This window comes from Fulvia fulva, chromosome 3, assembly GCF_020509005.1.
Source record: "Fulvia fulva chromosome 3, complete sequence".
Lineage (NCBI taxonomy): Eukaryota > Fungi > Ascomycota > Dothideomycetes > Mycosphaerellales > Mycosphaerellaceae > Fulvia > Fulvia fulva.
Genome location: NC_063014.1, coordinates 1,648,081 through 1,664,699, shown reverse-complemented (window position 1 = coordinate 1,664,699; position 16,619 = coordinate 1,648,081). Strand labels below are relative to the sequence as shown.

Below are 16,619 nucleotides of genomic sequence, written 5' to 3'. Positions count from 1 at the left end.
GTACAATATTATATTTAAGATAAGTTACCTAGAAAGTTCTTGTCTCTATATAACCGTTACTAAGTATAAGTTCTAGGTTTATACGGTATTCTATCATTTCTTTAGCTATTGATCTATTTACTAACCCGAGAGCTAGTAGGTTATTAAGCTTAATTAGAGGTAGGTTATATTTTTACGTATAGAAGAAGTCGATATATTTAGAGTTAGTACTATTATTAAGGAAAGTAAACATATATTATCTATTAGCTATTCCTAGTATTATATTATAAGTAGGTATAAGTACGTAGTCGGGCAAGGTATAAGTCGAATAGATGTTCTATCTAAGAGAGGCGCGGAGGGCGCGAGAGTTATATACGGGCGCTAAGCCGCTAGTCGGATTAGTTAGCGGGCGCGGGGTCTAGGTACGTACCTACGGGTTTAAGTAAATATACGCCGGTACGGTAATACTAGCCCCCCCTCTTAGAGTACGCTCCAGAGCACCCTCCTCTCCTCTTATATCTATCGTATCTATTACATCTCTTATTACCTTCGTAAACACCTTATTATCTATTAGACTACGCGTATCGCTCTCTTTCTTATAAGCCCGGAGGCCTAGTCCTACTAGTATTAGAGCTATCGCTACTTATACTAGTTAGCGCGCTATACGTATACCTATAGCATTTTTATTCGATATCTAGTCTATAGGTAGTTCAAAACTAGGTAGCTTAGTCGCTCTTAGGTAGTTATAGTAAAAGTCGGCTACGGAGGCGGCGGCGGTCTCGATAACCTAGTCCGTAGCTTTATAAGATAGCTTATTATATCTAATATAATTTACTAAGTATTCCTAATATAGCTACTTACCTCCTACCGGTATTAGTCCTCGCGGCTATCTCTTCTTATAGTCTTAAATTTACTTGACTTCCTATTAATCGGGTTCGGCGGGATCGGCTTCGTATTATTTATCGTCGACAATTCGGATCGGTAGTAGTACGGGTTATATCTGTCCTATAACCGGCGGATAAACTAGTATAAGAAGGTATAAGTAGAAGCGATTATCGATATTTAAAGTAGGTAGGAGCTCTACTTTATAAGTATTACCCGGTAGTACCTCCGTAATTACGTACGGTCTAGACTACTTTACGTCTATCTTACGAAAAGGTCTCTCTATCGTCTAGTTCTTAGTGCTGACCTATACTTCGTCGCCTTTAGCGTACCGTAGTATAGGTATACGAGTCTAGATTACGTACTTAGCTTAGACTACTTATACTAAGACTATCTAATATCGTAAGTATTAGTATATCTCTTATATCTTAGCCGTAAACTTGTCCGCGGACTCGGCGTCTAGTCGCTATTTATATAGTATTAGTAGTATAGGTAAGTCTAAGTCGAACTTAGAGAATCTTAGATTACGCCTAGTATTAGAATAGAACGGCGAGACGCCTATTATTACGGACACTATATTGTTTGCTATAAACTTAGCTAATAGAGTCTAATCTAGCTAGTCGTCCTAGGTATAGTTAACAAAGATACGTAGGTATTACTCTATTACTTTGTTTATATTCTCCGACTGTCTATCCGTTTCTAGGTAGAACGACGAAGATAGCTTTCGATTAATACTAAGTAGCGCGTATATCCTACGCTAGAATTCGGAAACCTATTACGTACTACGATCCGAGACAATAGACTTCGGGAGCCTATGTCTACTAAATACGTACTTAAGGAATACTAGTACGTAATGCTCCACTATTATCGAGGTAATAGGAATGATATGTCGCTCCTTAGTTAGGCGGTATATAACGGTTATAATGTTCTCGTACGTTTATCCGTCGACTACGCTTATTCCCTTCGGTAGTCTAACTAAATAAATAAATAAATATATTTATAATACCTATCTAGCTTCTAAAAGGTCTACGAGGCCGGGGGCTATTAAGGAAGAGAGAGGGGAAAACCGTCGTACGGGGAAAACCCCTCTTTAGGTATAAGTAAGTTCTCTCTATTACTTATTAGTCAATCTGTTATACTAGAAGCGGTAAGTACTAGGTAGTTAGCCGCTCCGGAGTACTAATCTACCCGGTGCCTAGGAACGAGTGTTAGTAGCTAGCCGACTATTAAGTAGACGATAGGTCGACTATTAGTAGAGGCGGGTCGCCTATTAAGTAGGAGATAGGTCGACTGTCGAGCGGAAAACGAGCTAGCCGTCGAGTAGACGACGAGTCGACCCTTCCGGGCTCCTATACTCTATTAGTACTCCTATCGCTATTCCTCCTATACTCGGGGTCGCTATAGGCTACGGTCTACCCGCCTACGTAGTCGTCGGTACTACCGGAGTTCTACTACGTCTATAGGTAGGGCGCCTTCAAAGGCTTCCTAGAGCTCTTCCTCTAATACGGACAAGGCGTAAGATAGGGCGCAAACGTATTAATACCTTAGAATCGAATAAGTTCTATAAAGAAGAGAAGATAAGAAAGTCGCGAAGCCGTAATAAAGTAAACGTCGAGGTTAGGGTCTAGGGTCCGGGCGCGCTAGCGCACTAGGTCACGTGATACTAAGTATAGCCTTACGAGGTGAACCGTAATACTACCCCCCCTCTTAAACCGCCGTACGCCCTCGTACGCGGAAACATATCGCCGTAGGGTATATCCGTAAGGAAGAACCGTACTATTAGGAAGCGCTAGCTTACGTCGGGTTAACCGTAGAGAGACTATATATCTTACTATAGTAAGCCTTAAGTCGAGTCTATATTATACCGTAGTATACCTTAGACAAGCTAACTATATATTAAGCCTTAGCTTACCTTAAGTTATATCTATATTACGCGGGCGTCGTAGGGTCGACTATCGGTAACGATACCTAGGTCGTCTAATATCTAACCTTTAGGCTTACGCTATCTAGGTAGTAGACCGGCCGCTAACGGGTTCTTATAATAATAATCTACTATCGCTTCCTCGGCATTACCTTTCAATTTGCTATAAGGCACTTCTATAATAGTACTACCTTCCTAACGGACGGTATACTTTATATACTTCTTAGCTCTACTAGTCTATCTACTATCTACAATCGCCTTAACTACGTATTTATCTAGCTCCTCGCTATCGCCTTCGGAGGCCTCGATAAGTAGTTGACCTTAGCTTTAATTAGGGAATAGGTCGTTATTTACTAGGCGTAGTACGCTAGTATAGAACCTCGGGTATATACGTATACTTTCCTAAAGGTCGAGCTCGTATACGTCTACGTTGATCTTATAGGTAATCGTAAAGGGACCTATATTCTTATAGTCAAGTTTCTTATAGGGCCTTCGAGTACGGATATTTCTAGTATCTAGCTAAACCTTATCGCCGATCGCGTATCTTAGTATAGGCTTACGCTTATTTACTACGGTATCTACGTACCGGCCTTAGGTATATCTAAGCTATATAATGTAGTATACGTTAACGTTCTCTATAAAAGTCGCGAAATCTTCTACGTACTACTTTAATAAGGCCTATACTTTCGGAAGCTTAGTACCGTTACCGCTCGTAGCCTAAGATAATACCTCTATTCGAGGATTACGGCCTAGCGTTACGAAGAACGGTAATATACCTATAGTAGCGCTCTATTAATTATTTAGGGTAAACTCTACGATAGGTAACTACTAGACCTAATCGTCCTACGTATAGTTAACGTACGCGCGTAGGTACTACTCTATAGCTTAGTTCGTACGTTCTAACTACCTATTAGTCTAAGGGCAAAAGGCAGTCGAGATCTTTATACGTATAGCTAGACGCGCTATTAGAGCCTTCTAGAATTGGCTTACCTACTAACTACTACGGTCTAATACTACCGTGTCGAACAGGCCCTAATCCTTAATTACGTACTTTAATACGACGTCGGCCGCTACCTTAGGGGTTAAATCTACTACGGGTATAAGATGCTTCCTCTTAGTAAGTCTATAGGTTAGGGTAAGGATAGCGTTATACTTTACGCTCTTAGTACTATAACTAGCCGGTAGCTCTACTACGTAATCGAATACTACCTCCTTATAGGTACCTAAGGGCACGGGTAACTATCGGAGTATACCTTAGTACGTATTATAAAAAGCCTTAGATCGTGTATATAGGTAATAATTCTTAACGTACTTGGCGACATCTACTACTAGACTAGGCAAGTAGTACGTACGCGTAAGTAGGTCAACTATCTTCTTACGTCTAGGATGCCTAGCTAATAGAGTATCGTAGTGCCTCGCTATTAGCTCCGGACGAAGCTTATACGGTACGTATACACGTCCTTAGATCTTAATTAGGTCACTATCTAACTTATAGTCGCTAAGCGAGATATAGCTAGAGCCTTCTAGGTTTCGTAGCAAAGTACGAACATTATCGTCTAGGGCCTTCTTAACACCGTACGCTAGCTCGTCTTTAGTATAGACTTCCTCGATAAGTTCTTCGATAGAGGCCTCGTTTACTTCGAGTACGTAAAGTACTAATTAGTACTAGTCGGCCGTAGTACGCGGAGTAGTTATAGCTAATAGCTTTAAGCGCTTACGTATATTAGGAGGGAGATTACGTAGCTTTAATATAGCTTACTACCTATATTTTATATCATCCTTATCGTCTATGTCTTGTCTACGGCGCGTAAGGCTATCGGGCTTTGTCCTAAGCTTACTAGGGCGATATTCTATCTAGAAGTCGAACCCGGATAGGAACTCGCTCTAGCGCGCTTGTCGGCGGGTTAGCTACTTAGTCGTTATAAACTACTCTAAGCCCTTATAGTCGGTAAGAACCTTAATAGGAGCGCTTATTAGCTCCGGCCTCTGTTCCTCGAACGCTCTAATAATAGCTATTAGCTCCTTATCGTAAATCTCGTAATTATATTCTACTAGGTTTATCTTTGTCGAGTAGAATACGAAAGGATACAATTTACTATCCTCTCTAACCTAAGACAATACGCTAGCTATATACCTGTCTAAGGAATTAGTTTCTACGACGTAGGGCTTAGTAATGTCAAAATGTACTAATACTAGGCGTTTGTAGAATGCTACCTTTAGGGTCTCGAACGTACTTTAGTAGTCAAGGCTCTATACGAAGGGTGTACAATTCTTAAGTACGTTACCGCGTATAAGGTCGGTTAAAGGTATAACGATACCGGAAAAGTTATTAACAAACCTCCTATAGAAGTTAGCTAGCCTAAGGAAGGATAGTACATCCTTCAAGCTCTATCGAGTAGCCTAATCTATAATAGTCTAGACCTTAGATCTATCTATCTAAATGCCCTTATTAGTAATAATTAGTCCTAAGAACTTGACGCTCTTCTAGAAGAAGCGGTACTTATAGACGTCTATAGGAAGTCAAGCGTCAATTAGACACCTAATTATAGTGCGTACGTGTTTCACGTGTTCCTTAAATGAACTATACGTAAACACGATGTAGTTGTCTAGGTATATAGACACGAAGTCGTCTAGGTGTCTATATAATGCTTTATTAATATACACCTAGAACGCGCTTAGTACGTTATAGAGACTAAATAGCCCTATAAGCTATTCGTAAATACTATATCGGGTAGTAAAGGCTGTCTTCTATCCGTAGCCTTTACGGATACGTAGCTCGTGAAATGCTATAATAATGTCTAAGGTAGTAAACTACTATACGCCGCTTATATAAGCTAGGGTCTTACGGACTTAAGGTATCGGGTACCTATTCTTAACGGTAATAGCGTTAATAGCTCTATAGTCTACGTAGACACGTAGTCCTCTACCTAGCTTCTTAATAATAATAATAGGACTAGCGATCTAGGACGTAGAGCGTCGGATTTTACTAGCGGCTTCTTTCTTATCGACGTAGGCTTTAGTTATATCGAGCTCTAGTTTCGACATAGAATAAGGACGCTTAAAAGGTAGCTTAGCGCCTTTAACGAATTCAATCGCTAAATCTGATTCGGGGCGATAGGGAGGTAGGCCTTTAGCGATAGACGGGTCAAATCCGTACTTTAGGTCCTTTAGCTATTAGGGCAGTAAGAATTCGACTTCTCGTATAGTCGCTTGCTTCTTATTTATGTAGATAGCCTTGTCTTTAGCTAATATAGTACCTAGCCGTATACTTATGTCGTAAATAAGTTCCTTAGTCGTAGGCTCTAGCTTATTAGGGTTAAGAGTCCCTATTTCCTAAATAAGGTAACCTTCGTCTAAGTTTTCTTCGTAGGCTTCGCTAATCGTTATACTAGACACCTAGATATTAGGTTCTAGAGTCTATAAATAAGGGATAGCGTGCTATATACGAACCTTTATACCGCCGATAGTCGTAGGGCAAGGATCGTAATAATCTATATAGTACTTTTTAGTAAATATAAATATATTAGCTCTCTAGTCTAGTATAGAGCAGTGCTTCTAGAACTAGGGTATACTAAACACAAAGTCGTAGTCGAGGTTAGTAACGAAGTAACTAACTTCCTCGACATAACCGTTTAGGTCGACCTTAGTCTTAATATATTCCGTAGCTTAATTAGATACTTTAGGGTTAGCTCCTAGGCCTATCTTCTAAGCCTAAGGCAGTCGTGTTCGTAATAGATGTTTCTTCGTAAACTTCGTATTACAAAATAGCGACTCGGTACCGGGATCTATTAGAATACGTACTAGCTTACTACCCGCTACGCCTACTACTATAATGTACGAGCTTCTTAGCGGAAGGTCTCTCGTCTTTATAGTATATAGTATAACCTCCGGACTAAAGACTACGGGGATATTACTAATTGCTATTTCTTACTATATAGGGTTCCTCTTTCCTCTATAACGGTAATATAATAAGGGCGTAACCGTAGGAGGTTCTAGTAGTACCGTCTTTAGAGGATTAGTACTAGGCGCGAGTATAGGCTACTAGTCGGTACGTATACGACTAGAGCCTAGGCTTCCCCCGACTCGGTAGCCTTAAGCTCTACTAGTACGTAGCCGACCTAGATCGATACGTTCTTTGTAGCGTTATTAGCGTCGCTACTAGTCTTCTTATACTTCTTAAAGGGACACTTAGGCAACTAGGCACTCTTATAGTCTATAGCCTTATATACGTAGTAGAATATATCCTCCTTAGCCTTAGCTACTTCTTCCTTAGTAAGATTACGGAAGGTATAACTCTCGTACTTAGCGGCTTTAAGATTATATTCCTTACGAATCTTCTCGTTATAGTAGAGATACTTAGGCTTACTTTCGTTACTACCGCGACGGCTACTATTGTTACGGCCGCTACCGCCTCCGCCGGAACCCTTAATATTGTCTAATTTCAGTTCGATATTACGAAGGTATCGCTAAAGGGCTAGGAGGTTATCAAAGTCGTCGCGATATACTAGTGCCTACTTTAACTTGTCGTTTAGCTTGTCCTAGATATCGTCGATAAGTTCCTTATCTATCTTCTCTAGGTAGTACCTATACTCTAGGAACTTAGTATAAAATGCGTTAAATATACGATTACCTTAGGTATAGTTATTATAAGCCTTCTTATGCTTCTTAAGCTTATAGTGCTCGCCGTAAGAGTCGTTTAGCACTGTTATTAACTTACGCTAACCGGTCACCTTCTTCTTATATAGCCGTAGGCGGGCGTTAGTATTACCGACGACGAAGTTATTAAATACTACTAAGTATACTATAGATGATCGGCTATATAACTCTTCTATAGTTATATAGTCCTCTACTTTCTCCTTCTACTCTACAAATCCTAGTTCATCCTTATAATTAGGTATATTAGCTAAGAATATAGGAATCTTCCTCGAGTTAATCAAGTTACGGGTACCGCCGTTACTACGCTAGATAGCGGCGTTAACTAAGACTACCGTAGTGTTATTATTATCGCTAGCTACGGTAGAGGTAGCCTTCTTAGTCTTCGTTATACCTATCTTAATACTATAGTCCTCGCCGTCGAGTAGCCTCTCGAGGGCGGACTTCTACCTCGTAGGAGGTAGTAGAGGTGTCGGTTCCTTAGGCTTTAGCTACGCGATATAGTCATCGCGCTCCTTTAGCTAGGCTTATAGATCCGTAATAAACGCGGTAGTACGCTTACCTAAGCTCTACTTAGTAGCTAACTTAGTCTAGGTCGCTTCGAGTTCGCTAGCTAGATCTATATTACGACTACGTAAGTTCTTAATTTTAGCGGCCGCCTTCTTACCCAACTTCTTTAGGTAAGCGATCTTAGCTACTAATTCTATATCGTCCCTAAGCTCGTCGAGTATTACTTAGAGCAATACTAACTTATCCTTATACCGATTGGCCTTAGCCTATAGCTAGCTCTTCTAAGTAGTTAATACCTCCCGTACCTCCTTAAGACCGAGGTAGCCGAGACGGTGTTCGTCTAGGACATCTAGCTAGGCTTCTAGGTTCTTAGTAACCGAGCGAAAAAGCTCCTCGGCTATAGCGATCTAGAACTCGGTAGGGTTATACCGTAGCCTATATTCTACCTCTTCGCCCTTCTAGGTAAAGTTAATTAGTATCGTATAGCGGTAGCTAAGATGTTCCTCCTTCCGCGTACGTATACCCTATTATAAGGTCTTATCCTCTCTACCTATACGGAGTCGAGTTTCCTTCTTAGACTAACGTCGGTTATACTTATTACGTAGTAGCTCTTAGTACTTTTAGCGCTAACGTTCTTCCTCTTACTAACGAGCCTACTTAGTATCTCTACGACCCTAAGTCTCGTTCTATATCTCTTACGCTATATTACGTAGTCGTTCTATACCTACGGTATCGTCAAAATCCGGATCCTACTACGACTCGTCTTCTACCTCTTACTATACTACGCTAAGTATACCGTTCTACTTTTATCGGGCTTCTCGGAGGAACGCCTTCGTAAGAGGGTTTAGGTTAAGTCTTAGGATAAAGGATGATTCGTCTAGTCCGATAGTCGTATTAGTACCTACGGCTATTCGAGTCTTAGTCGTACGCGGTCGTAGCGGCGATACGTAGTCTATAATTATACGGCTCGGCGATCTAAGGGCGGTAGACCTTAATAATACGGACAAGGCGTAAGATAGGGCGTAAACGTATTAATACCTTAGAATCGAATAAGTTCTACGAAGAAGAGTAGATAAGAAAGTCGCGAAGCCGCGATAAAGTAGACGTTAAGGTTAGGGTCTAGGGTCCGGGCGCGCTAGCGTATTAGGTTACGTAATACTAAGTATAGCCTTACGAGGTAAACCGTAATAGCTATTTATATTATATTCCTATACTCTTACTCCGTACGTCGTAGGATAAAGTAGATAGCCGCGGCCCTCTCGGGCTCCTATACGAGCTTAACGAGTTAATCGGTATCGAGTTATAGGAGGTCGTTAACGGGGATCTAGAGGGTCTTCGCGACTTATTATTATGTCTTACCTTCCTCTCCTTCGCCTTCTTCGGTAGCGCCGTCGTCGTCGTAGTTAACTACCGCCGTAGCTATACTATCGGTATTCTAGATCTCGTTATCGGAAAGAAGGTCGTATAGGTTAAACTTAGGCGGTAGGTTAGTAACTAGTCGCTATAAGCTCTCGAGTTTATACTATAAGGCGTTGTCGGTAGTTTACTACTACTACTATATCTATCCTTAAGTCTATATATTGTATATAGACTCGCGCTATACTACTAGTCGTATAGCTAGTAGCGAGCCTCGCTATCGTTAAGGGCGTACTATATTAGATACTACTTAGCCTAAGGTAGTAGTCTCTTATACCGAGTCGTACGTTTTTTCTAACGTACGCCGTAATGTCTTATTACGGTTATTAATGATCTACACTCTTATAGATCCCGTCGTAGCTCTTCTACGGATATAGAGACCTAGCTAAGTATAGCGGTTTATAGTCGTATTAATATAAAGTAGCTAGGTACGTAAGAAAGAGGAGCGCGAGATACGCCGAGGCTATATACAAGCCGAGGTGTCACGCTAGTGCGCGCGGTCACGTGATCTACGTACTAGCTATCTATTTACTAGGCCTAGGGCCGTGATATATAGCCTCTTTACTACCTACGTTACGATAATAGTAACGCTCGATTATAGGGCTAGTAGGCTCGGCGATTATATACGTTATAGTATTGCCCTATCTAGTATAATTTAACCTACTCCGTATAGACAAGCAAGTAGGTAAAATTATACTAGATATAGTACCTATAACTATATAAGGTCTAAGGAATAAGAACGCCGAGGGAGGACGATAAGCTAGGCGATCAAATATATTATACTACTTCCCTATATTATATAACCTACGTACCTGTTCTTATAGAGTAGATTAAACTGTATAGGGAAGGCGCCTATAACTAGATAAGGTCTAGGTAATAAGAGAACAAAGTAAAGTACGGTTATACGGATATAGCTATTAACTCTCCTTTGCCTACCTATACTACTTGATTTGTTGCTCCTATATTGCTTTAACCTGCTCTATAAGCACAGGTGAGTAGGTTAAAGCGATATAGGAAGCTCTACCTAGCTATAGTACTTTATTTATATCGTTAGCGATAATAGTCCCTATAGTAGTAATATAGATACCGTACAAGTCCCTATCGGAGTAAGAAATACATAATGGTCCCTGTCGTAGTAATTCTTGACATGATTGTCCCTGTCGGAGTAATTCACCGGCTGCCCCCATATCTACTCCACGGCCCAATTCCGGTAGCTTGGCCCTGCACCACATGCCAATCATTCAACAGATGGCGGATCCTAGCGTACAACGACAAGACCACATTGGCCAAGGGCTGCGTCCATGATTCTTCGATACAGCGATCATCATGCTCGAGCCTCATCACGCAATCACGATGAGGCTGGTGTTGGTCTGCCCTCACACGTGACTCCATCAAGAGTCCATTCGTGAGAGCTGCGTGTCTCGGCAGCATGCTTTCACTTACACGTCGATCCGACCTGCCAGCAAGCCGGTCACATTGTCTTGTACGTGGCAATTGCTCAAGCATACTTGGTGTGGTCTCGGACCCCGGCATGTGTGGCATGAGACAAACGATCCTTGGAGGAACCACAGTATCTTCACGCCCAGCTTCCTAACATACTCTGCTTGACGTTCTTATACGACAACCTTAGGTATGAAGCTGAAAGCACTCTCAGAGTCGACCAGCGCTGGGCACAATAGGCTCGTATCGATCCCACATGGTTGGGCGATCTACCCAGTAGTGCTGCTGATGGCAGTGCTTTGCAGACACCTCATTCTCGGTAAGTGTCGAAGAGTATAGATGCCACGCTCTGCTGATCTGCTACCAAAGACGACGATCCGAACAAATGTCAAGCGTTGACCCGAGGTGGCCATTGGTACCAAGACAAGTGGCTCGTGCCAGGCTGTGATACTGCCGACCACAACAGACGTGAGATCAAGGACTGTGCAAATGGCGAGTCTCGCAAGATTGTTGTGTTCGCTGGCGATTTGCAGACCCAAGGCACTTACTGGGCCATTGCACAACGACTCGACAGTAGACTCCATGTCCCAGAAGTCCGGCAGCAGCGCGGCGAGGACCTCAACTTTAGCAAGGATAACATCGAGGTCGAATACATCTGGGATCCTTACTTGAATGGTACCAAGATCATTCACCGCATGGAAGATCTCCGCGATGGCAAAGCCATCAAACCGATGCTCACCGTTATAGGCGCTGGCCATTCATTCGTGGACAGAGACGAGGGCGTGCAATACGCTAAGGCCGTTGAGAGTCTTGCTTCCATCGCCTACTCATCCAGCGAATTTGCCCGAAAGCCAGCAGGATCAAGTGATGTTTTCACATTTCTCGATGGACCTGGTGACCTTCTATTGCTTGCACCTGCCGAGAGACCCTTCAACCACGATGGCAGCGCGCCTGATTTGACACCGGTCCAGGAAGCGAATGATGCACTCAAGGCTGCTGCAGATGCACATCCCGCCATCTCGATCATGTGGAGCTTCAGCGACATGACCGAGCCACGCAAGGAGATGTATGCCAACGACGGCATCAACGTCTCGGGTGAGGTGTCGTGCCGGCGTGCCGATGTGTTGCTGAACCTACGGTGTAACGCAAGGATCGGCAGGTATGATGGCTTCATACACAAGGGGATATGCTGTGGAGTTTGGAAAAGGAACTGGATTCAGATCGGATTTCTGATCATCGCACTTGCCATTCTTCCTCTGGTCCTGCTCGCATATCTTAAGCTCCCCTACCTTAGCGATGCGAATCGGCCTGTTGTCAGGGCCACCTGCGCCTTCACCTCTGTCGTAACACTGCAGTACATCACGGACAGGACTCATGTCTTCGAGCAGGTGAAGCGAATACCTCTTGACTTGAATAATCTTGGCAGCATGATCTTGATCACATTTGTGGTCGGCGCTGCCACGCTACGCCCTTGTAAACCAGTTCGAAAATTTGCACCAGGCGAGAAATTCCCGGATCAGCCATTTCTACCACGGGATCAGACTGATGAGTGGAAAGGCTGGATGCAAGCACTCATCATCATTTACCACTACAACATGGCCTGGCGTGGAGCTGATTGGTTCTGGGAGATTATCCGCCTTACCATGGCGTCCTACCTTTTCCTGACCGGCTTTGGGCATACAGTATATTTTTTGCAGAAAAAGGACTTCTCTGCGAAGCGCTTCGTGAATGTCATGATTCGGACGAATTTGCTGCCCATAACATTGGCCTACGTTCTGGGCACACGCTGGGTGCTATACTACTACATGGCATTGTCAACATTCTGGTACTGCGTGTCACCATGGCCGTGAAGAAAGACTGGAACAGCAAGACACCATTGCTCCTGTCCAAAATCGCAGTCTCAGCTCTGGCTGTGCACACATTCTTAAACACGAAAGACCTGCCGGAGACCGTGGTCAAGATATTCAAGATCACCTGCCGCATGTCCTTCGATGCGGGGGAGTTCTTCCATCATCGCGTCGACCAGGATCAATACATCGTCTACGTCGGCATGCTGGTGGCAATGTTGTATGTCTGGATCAAAGATATCCTCTCCTCCGACAAGCAGCAAGACAGCCTCAGCAGAACTTTGAGGAAAGCCTTCCCAGCTCTCCAATACCTCGTCATTGCAGCATCAATACTTGCCTTTGGATATTACTTCTACTGGACCAACACAGCCCTGAAATCCACAGCAGCTTTCAGCAAACTACAACCATATCTCACGATCACGCCCATCCTGACGTTCATCATCCTACGGAATGCTCATCCACTCCTTCGTAACTGGCACTCTGCAGCCTTCGCTTGGCTGGGCCGGTATTCGGGTGAAATGTATGTGATGCAGAATCATCTCTGGCTAGCAGTCGACCAGGAAAGCGTGCTGCGTACCGGCTTCTTCCATGGAGATGACACGGTCTGGGGCGATCGGTGGAGAGATCTAGTGCTCATTACGCCGCTGTACTTGATCGCTTGCAGTATTGTTGGGGATGCCACGGGCGTTATTGCAAATTGGTTTATTGAAGACCATGAGTCGACAGAAGCGACAGGTGATACCAAACCTGTTGCTGAGGTTGAGATGGGTCTGTTGGCTGGCGAAGTCATGGAGGAAGATGGAGCGCTTTCGACTGAGGAAGTAGCGAATAGGCCGAGTGTCCTACAACGGGAAAAGGCTGCAGTGTGGCCAGCGAGAGTGCGGGACAGAGGTACTCGAGTACTCTTCGTGATGTGGCTGTTGAAAATCTTGTACACCTAGCCAATTGTCACGCTTGCATGTCGAGAATATACAGCTTCGCTCTCAGCAACTGCTCCTCATTAGTAAACTTCTCAGTCTCACGATAAGTCCGATGGATCAAGCTCCAAAGCCTGCCTCCTTCAGCTGTTAACTTCCTGCTCGTACACGCCTTCACACCTCCTGGCAGCACAGCCCTCAGCGGGATCTTCAGCTTCTTCCCGTTGGAATCGTAAGGGATCTGGTCTTTCCGACCTGACGGCCATTTCCTGACATCATGCCGCCTTACCATCTCCCCTCCCATTTGACATCGGCACCCGCGGGTTCAAGCGAGGTGTACTGAAAAGGAACCTTCTGGACTTCAACGTGAGCGTGACACAACACAAAGGGAGAAGATCTGACGCTGCCACTGTCGTTTTGAGCCTCAGCAAATCAACATGCTTGTGTCGTCTAACAATATGGCGCGGGATTTGATAGCCTAAGTTACCTCCCTCGCATTGATACTCCTCATAGAGACTACAGAAGGTATCGAGATGGCATGTTGATGATGTTGTTGATGTCCCTGCGAGCGTAATAGGAAACGACGCGTCAGAGGTTGTTGGTCCAAGCGCAAAGAGTGGAGTTCTTCAGATGTCTCGCAATCGTTCCTTCTGCTTCCTCTGCTTGACAACCGCAACGACTCCATTTCATCAATTTATGTATGTCCTCAGCTCAGCGATGGTCTTTTCAAGCAGTGCTGGGATATCGGCAACACCTTTCACATGTTGCTCGAAGCCGGTGATCCCGTGCCAAGAGATGCCAACACCGCACTCAAAGAGCACGTTTAATTGGCACATGGGGATCGTAACGTGGAATGGCGCAGATATACGGCATCGATGACCCAAGGTGTGGCTTTTCTGGCCATGGCAGGTCGCACGTGTGCTGCACATATTCAACAGGCAGGCCTGACTCCACGATTGCATCAAGCACAATCCACGGCAGCAACGTGTCAAAGCTTGGCTGCTCGTCAGCATTGGCCCTTTACCCGCCGCAGTGATGTTGTGGACTGAGACCGAAGTATTGGCATAGTTTGGCTGAGCGCGCTAATTCTGGTATAGAGGTCTTGGTCTACTGCTCGGGCAGAAGATTCGCACGCGCCTACAAGTCGCCCAACGTGAGTGAAGCAGTGCAAACCCATGATGCAAGTATTGAGGGAGATGCGGTATGAATGTATTCCAGCTCTGTTGCGACCTTACTCGAAATACAAGATCTCATCTTCGTCAAAACTCAGCTCTGCAGCAGCTACAGTCGAAATAGAGTTACCACCACATGCGAAGGACTAGCCGCAGGGTGGCATCATACAGTCATCGTCAAATGCCGACTTTTGGTTCGGCTCTGGTAGGATCTGGTCCAAGGCAAGAACGCGCCTCATGTCCGTGCCTTATACTTATGCCACGGCCCAGTACGAAGCCTCACAGCCTTGGCCTGCTATACAGATTCGTACTCTCCTGGCCATCTGAGACGCCGGATCACAATCTCAAAATGGCATCAACAAAGGGTAGTATATATACTGTCGGTGACGTGGAGTCCGATGAGGTACACCACAGCCTCGCCAGAATGAGGTTCATCATGGCACGAACGTCAATACTCTTCCTTTTCATTGTCTCACTGATATTAGCAACGTTCGAGTTCACCAAAATGTATCACGGTATGCATGTACGGATACAGACTTCATCGACAGGTCTGGAGACATTCGAGCCTACTTCATACTTCTTCCACAAGAGTACCGCCATCAACAACAGGCTGACCAAACTTGTCGGCCTCAACTGGACCTCGCCCCAACGACCAACGATAGGGAAGTGTACAGTCGCTCACGGCAAACACAACGAGGCTTACCAGAGAGCCATCGACACCCATCTGGCGCACAGCAAGGTGAATGGGTACACGATGTTTCTGCTACATCAACCGATCCTGGATGGTCTCTGGTCAAAAGAAGCCGCCCTCCTCGAAGTTCTCTTACTACAGCTCGCCAAGCCAGCAGAAGAACGACTTGAGTGGCTCATGTGGTTTGACGCAGACACTGTCATCATAAACAAGCTCATCTCACTCGAGATCTTCCTTCCACCAGCACATCGCCCCGACGTTCACCTGCTGTTCACGAAAGACTGGAACGGCCTCAATAACGGTGTTTTTCTGATCAAAGTCTCTGCCTGGAGCGTGGACTTTGTGTCATCGATCGTTTCCTTTCGAACATACAGACCCGAGGAGGAGCTGGAGTTCACTGAGCAGTCAGCCATGGAGAAGGTCATGCAGATGGATCAATATAAAGATCACGTCGTCCAATGCCCGTCCCAATGGTGGAACGCTTATCCGAACGATGGCGGCGAGGAGAATGTTCACTTCGACCATCGCCCAGGTCAGCTGCTTGTACATTCTGCCGGCATTGGAGACAAAGGAAAAGTGATTGACGAGTGGCTCGGCAAGCTTGCACATCAACGATACTTGTACGCAATGCCTGCGTCGGGGACGAATTACAAAGAACAGATCGAGGCGTTCTGGCGAGGGCTCGATGAGGAGCGTGAAGCTAATGATGACAACGATACAAAGGATGATCCCAGACGCGCACTTTGGGACTGAATCACTAGGCGGGATATGGACAATGCCAAGCTCATGATTGCTGTCATGTTAGCGGCCTCCATCACCAACGGCAAACATCTCGAAGCTCCCATCCCCGCTCGACAGTTGCCAGATCTGTACGCATGCTCGAGTCCTTTGGTCCGACTTGCCGTATGCAGAGGGGACATGAAAGCCCTATATCGGAGTACGATGAAGGAAGAAGCGACCAGACTGTATCGCTACACCGGAACCCTCCTAGCACGATGCCGGGCAGCCAAGACTTTAACGACTGCCCATCATCGCGTAGTAACAGCGTCTTCGGCCTCGCTGTTGCCTCGAACACCACCGCGATGGGTAGCTGTCGACACTCGTCACCTTAGTAAAGGCTGCTCGGGCAACCAGATACGGCCGCCCTAAGTGCAACCCATGATACGATGCACGGGTTCTAGCATGAGCGAC

At 44.9% G+C, this 16,619-nt stretch overlaps 4 protein-coding genes across 4 annotated transcripts; all 4 read left to right on the top strand.

Moving 5' to 3' along the window:
• Nucleotides 1-10,993: 10,993 nt before the first annotated feature.
• CLAFUR5_08084 (putative O-acetyltransferase CAS1) lies at nt 10,994-12,651 on the top strand (the record flags this gene model as incomplete). The annotated part of the gene is made up of 2 exons (XM_047907232.1): nt 10,994-11,120; nt 11,171-12,651. 2 exons carry the CDS (start codon nt 10,994-10,996, stop codon nt 12,649-12,651), a joined length of 1,608 nt encoding a protein of 535 aa, XP_047759258.1.
• Nucleotides 12,652-12,782: 131 nt separating this feature from the next.
• Nucleotides 12,783-13,589, top strand: CLAFUR5_08083 (putative O-acetyltransferase CAS1; the record flags this gene model as incomplete). The annotated part of the gene is made up of 1 exon (XM_047907231.1): nt 12,783-13,589. One exon carries the CDS (start codon nt 12,783-12,785, stop codon nt 13,587-13,589), a length of 807 nt encoding a protein of 268 aa, XP_047759255.1.
• A 1,497-nt stretch (nt 13,590-15,086) lies between these two features.
• Nucleotides 15,087-16,181, top strand: CLAFUR5_08082 (uncharacterized protein; the record flags this gene model as incomplete). Its single annotated transcript, XM_047907230.1, has 1 exon — nt 15,087-16,181. The coding sequence occupies one exon, from the start codon at nt 15,087-15,089 to the stop codon at nt 16,179-16,181; it is 1,095 nt and encodes a 364-aa protein (XP_047759254.1).
• A 15-nt stretch (nt 16,182-16,196) lies between these two features.
• CLAFUR5_20024 (uncharacterized protein) lies at nt 16,197-16,577 on the top strand (the record flags this gene model as incomplete). The annotated part of the gene is made up of 1 exon (XM_059462881.1): nt 16,197-16,577. The coding sequence occupies one exon, from the start codon at nt 16,197-16,199 to the stop codon at nt 16,575-16,577; it is 381 nt and encodes a 126-aa protein (XP_059318924.1).
• Between the last annotated feature and the right edge of the window lie 42 nt (nt 16,578-16,619).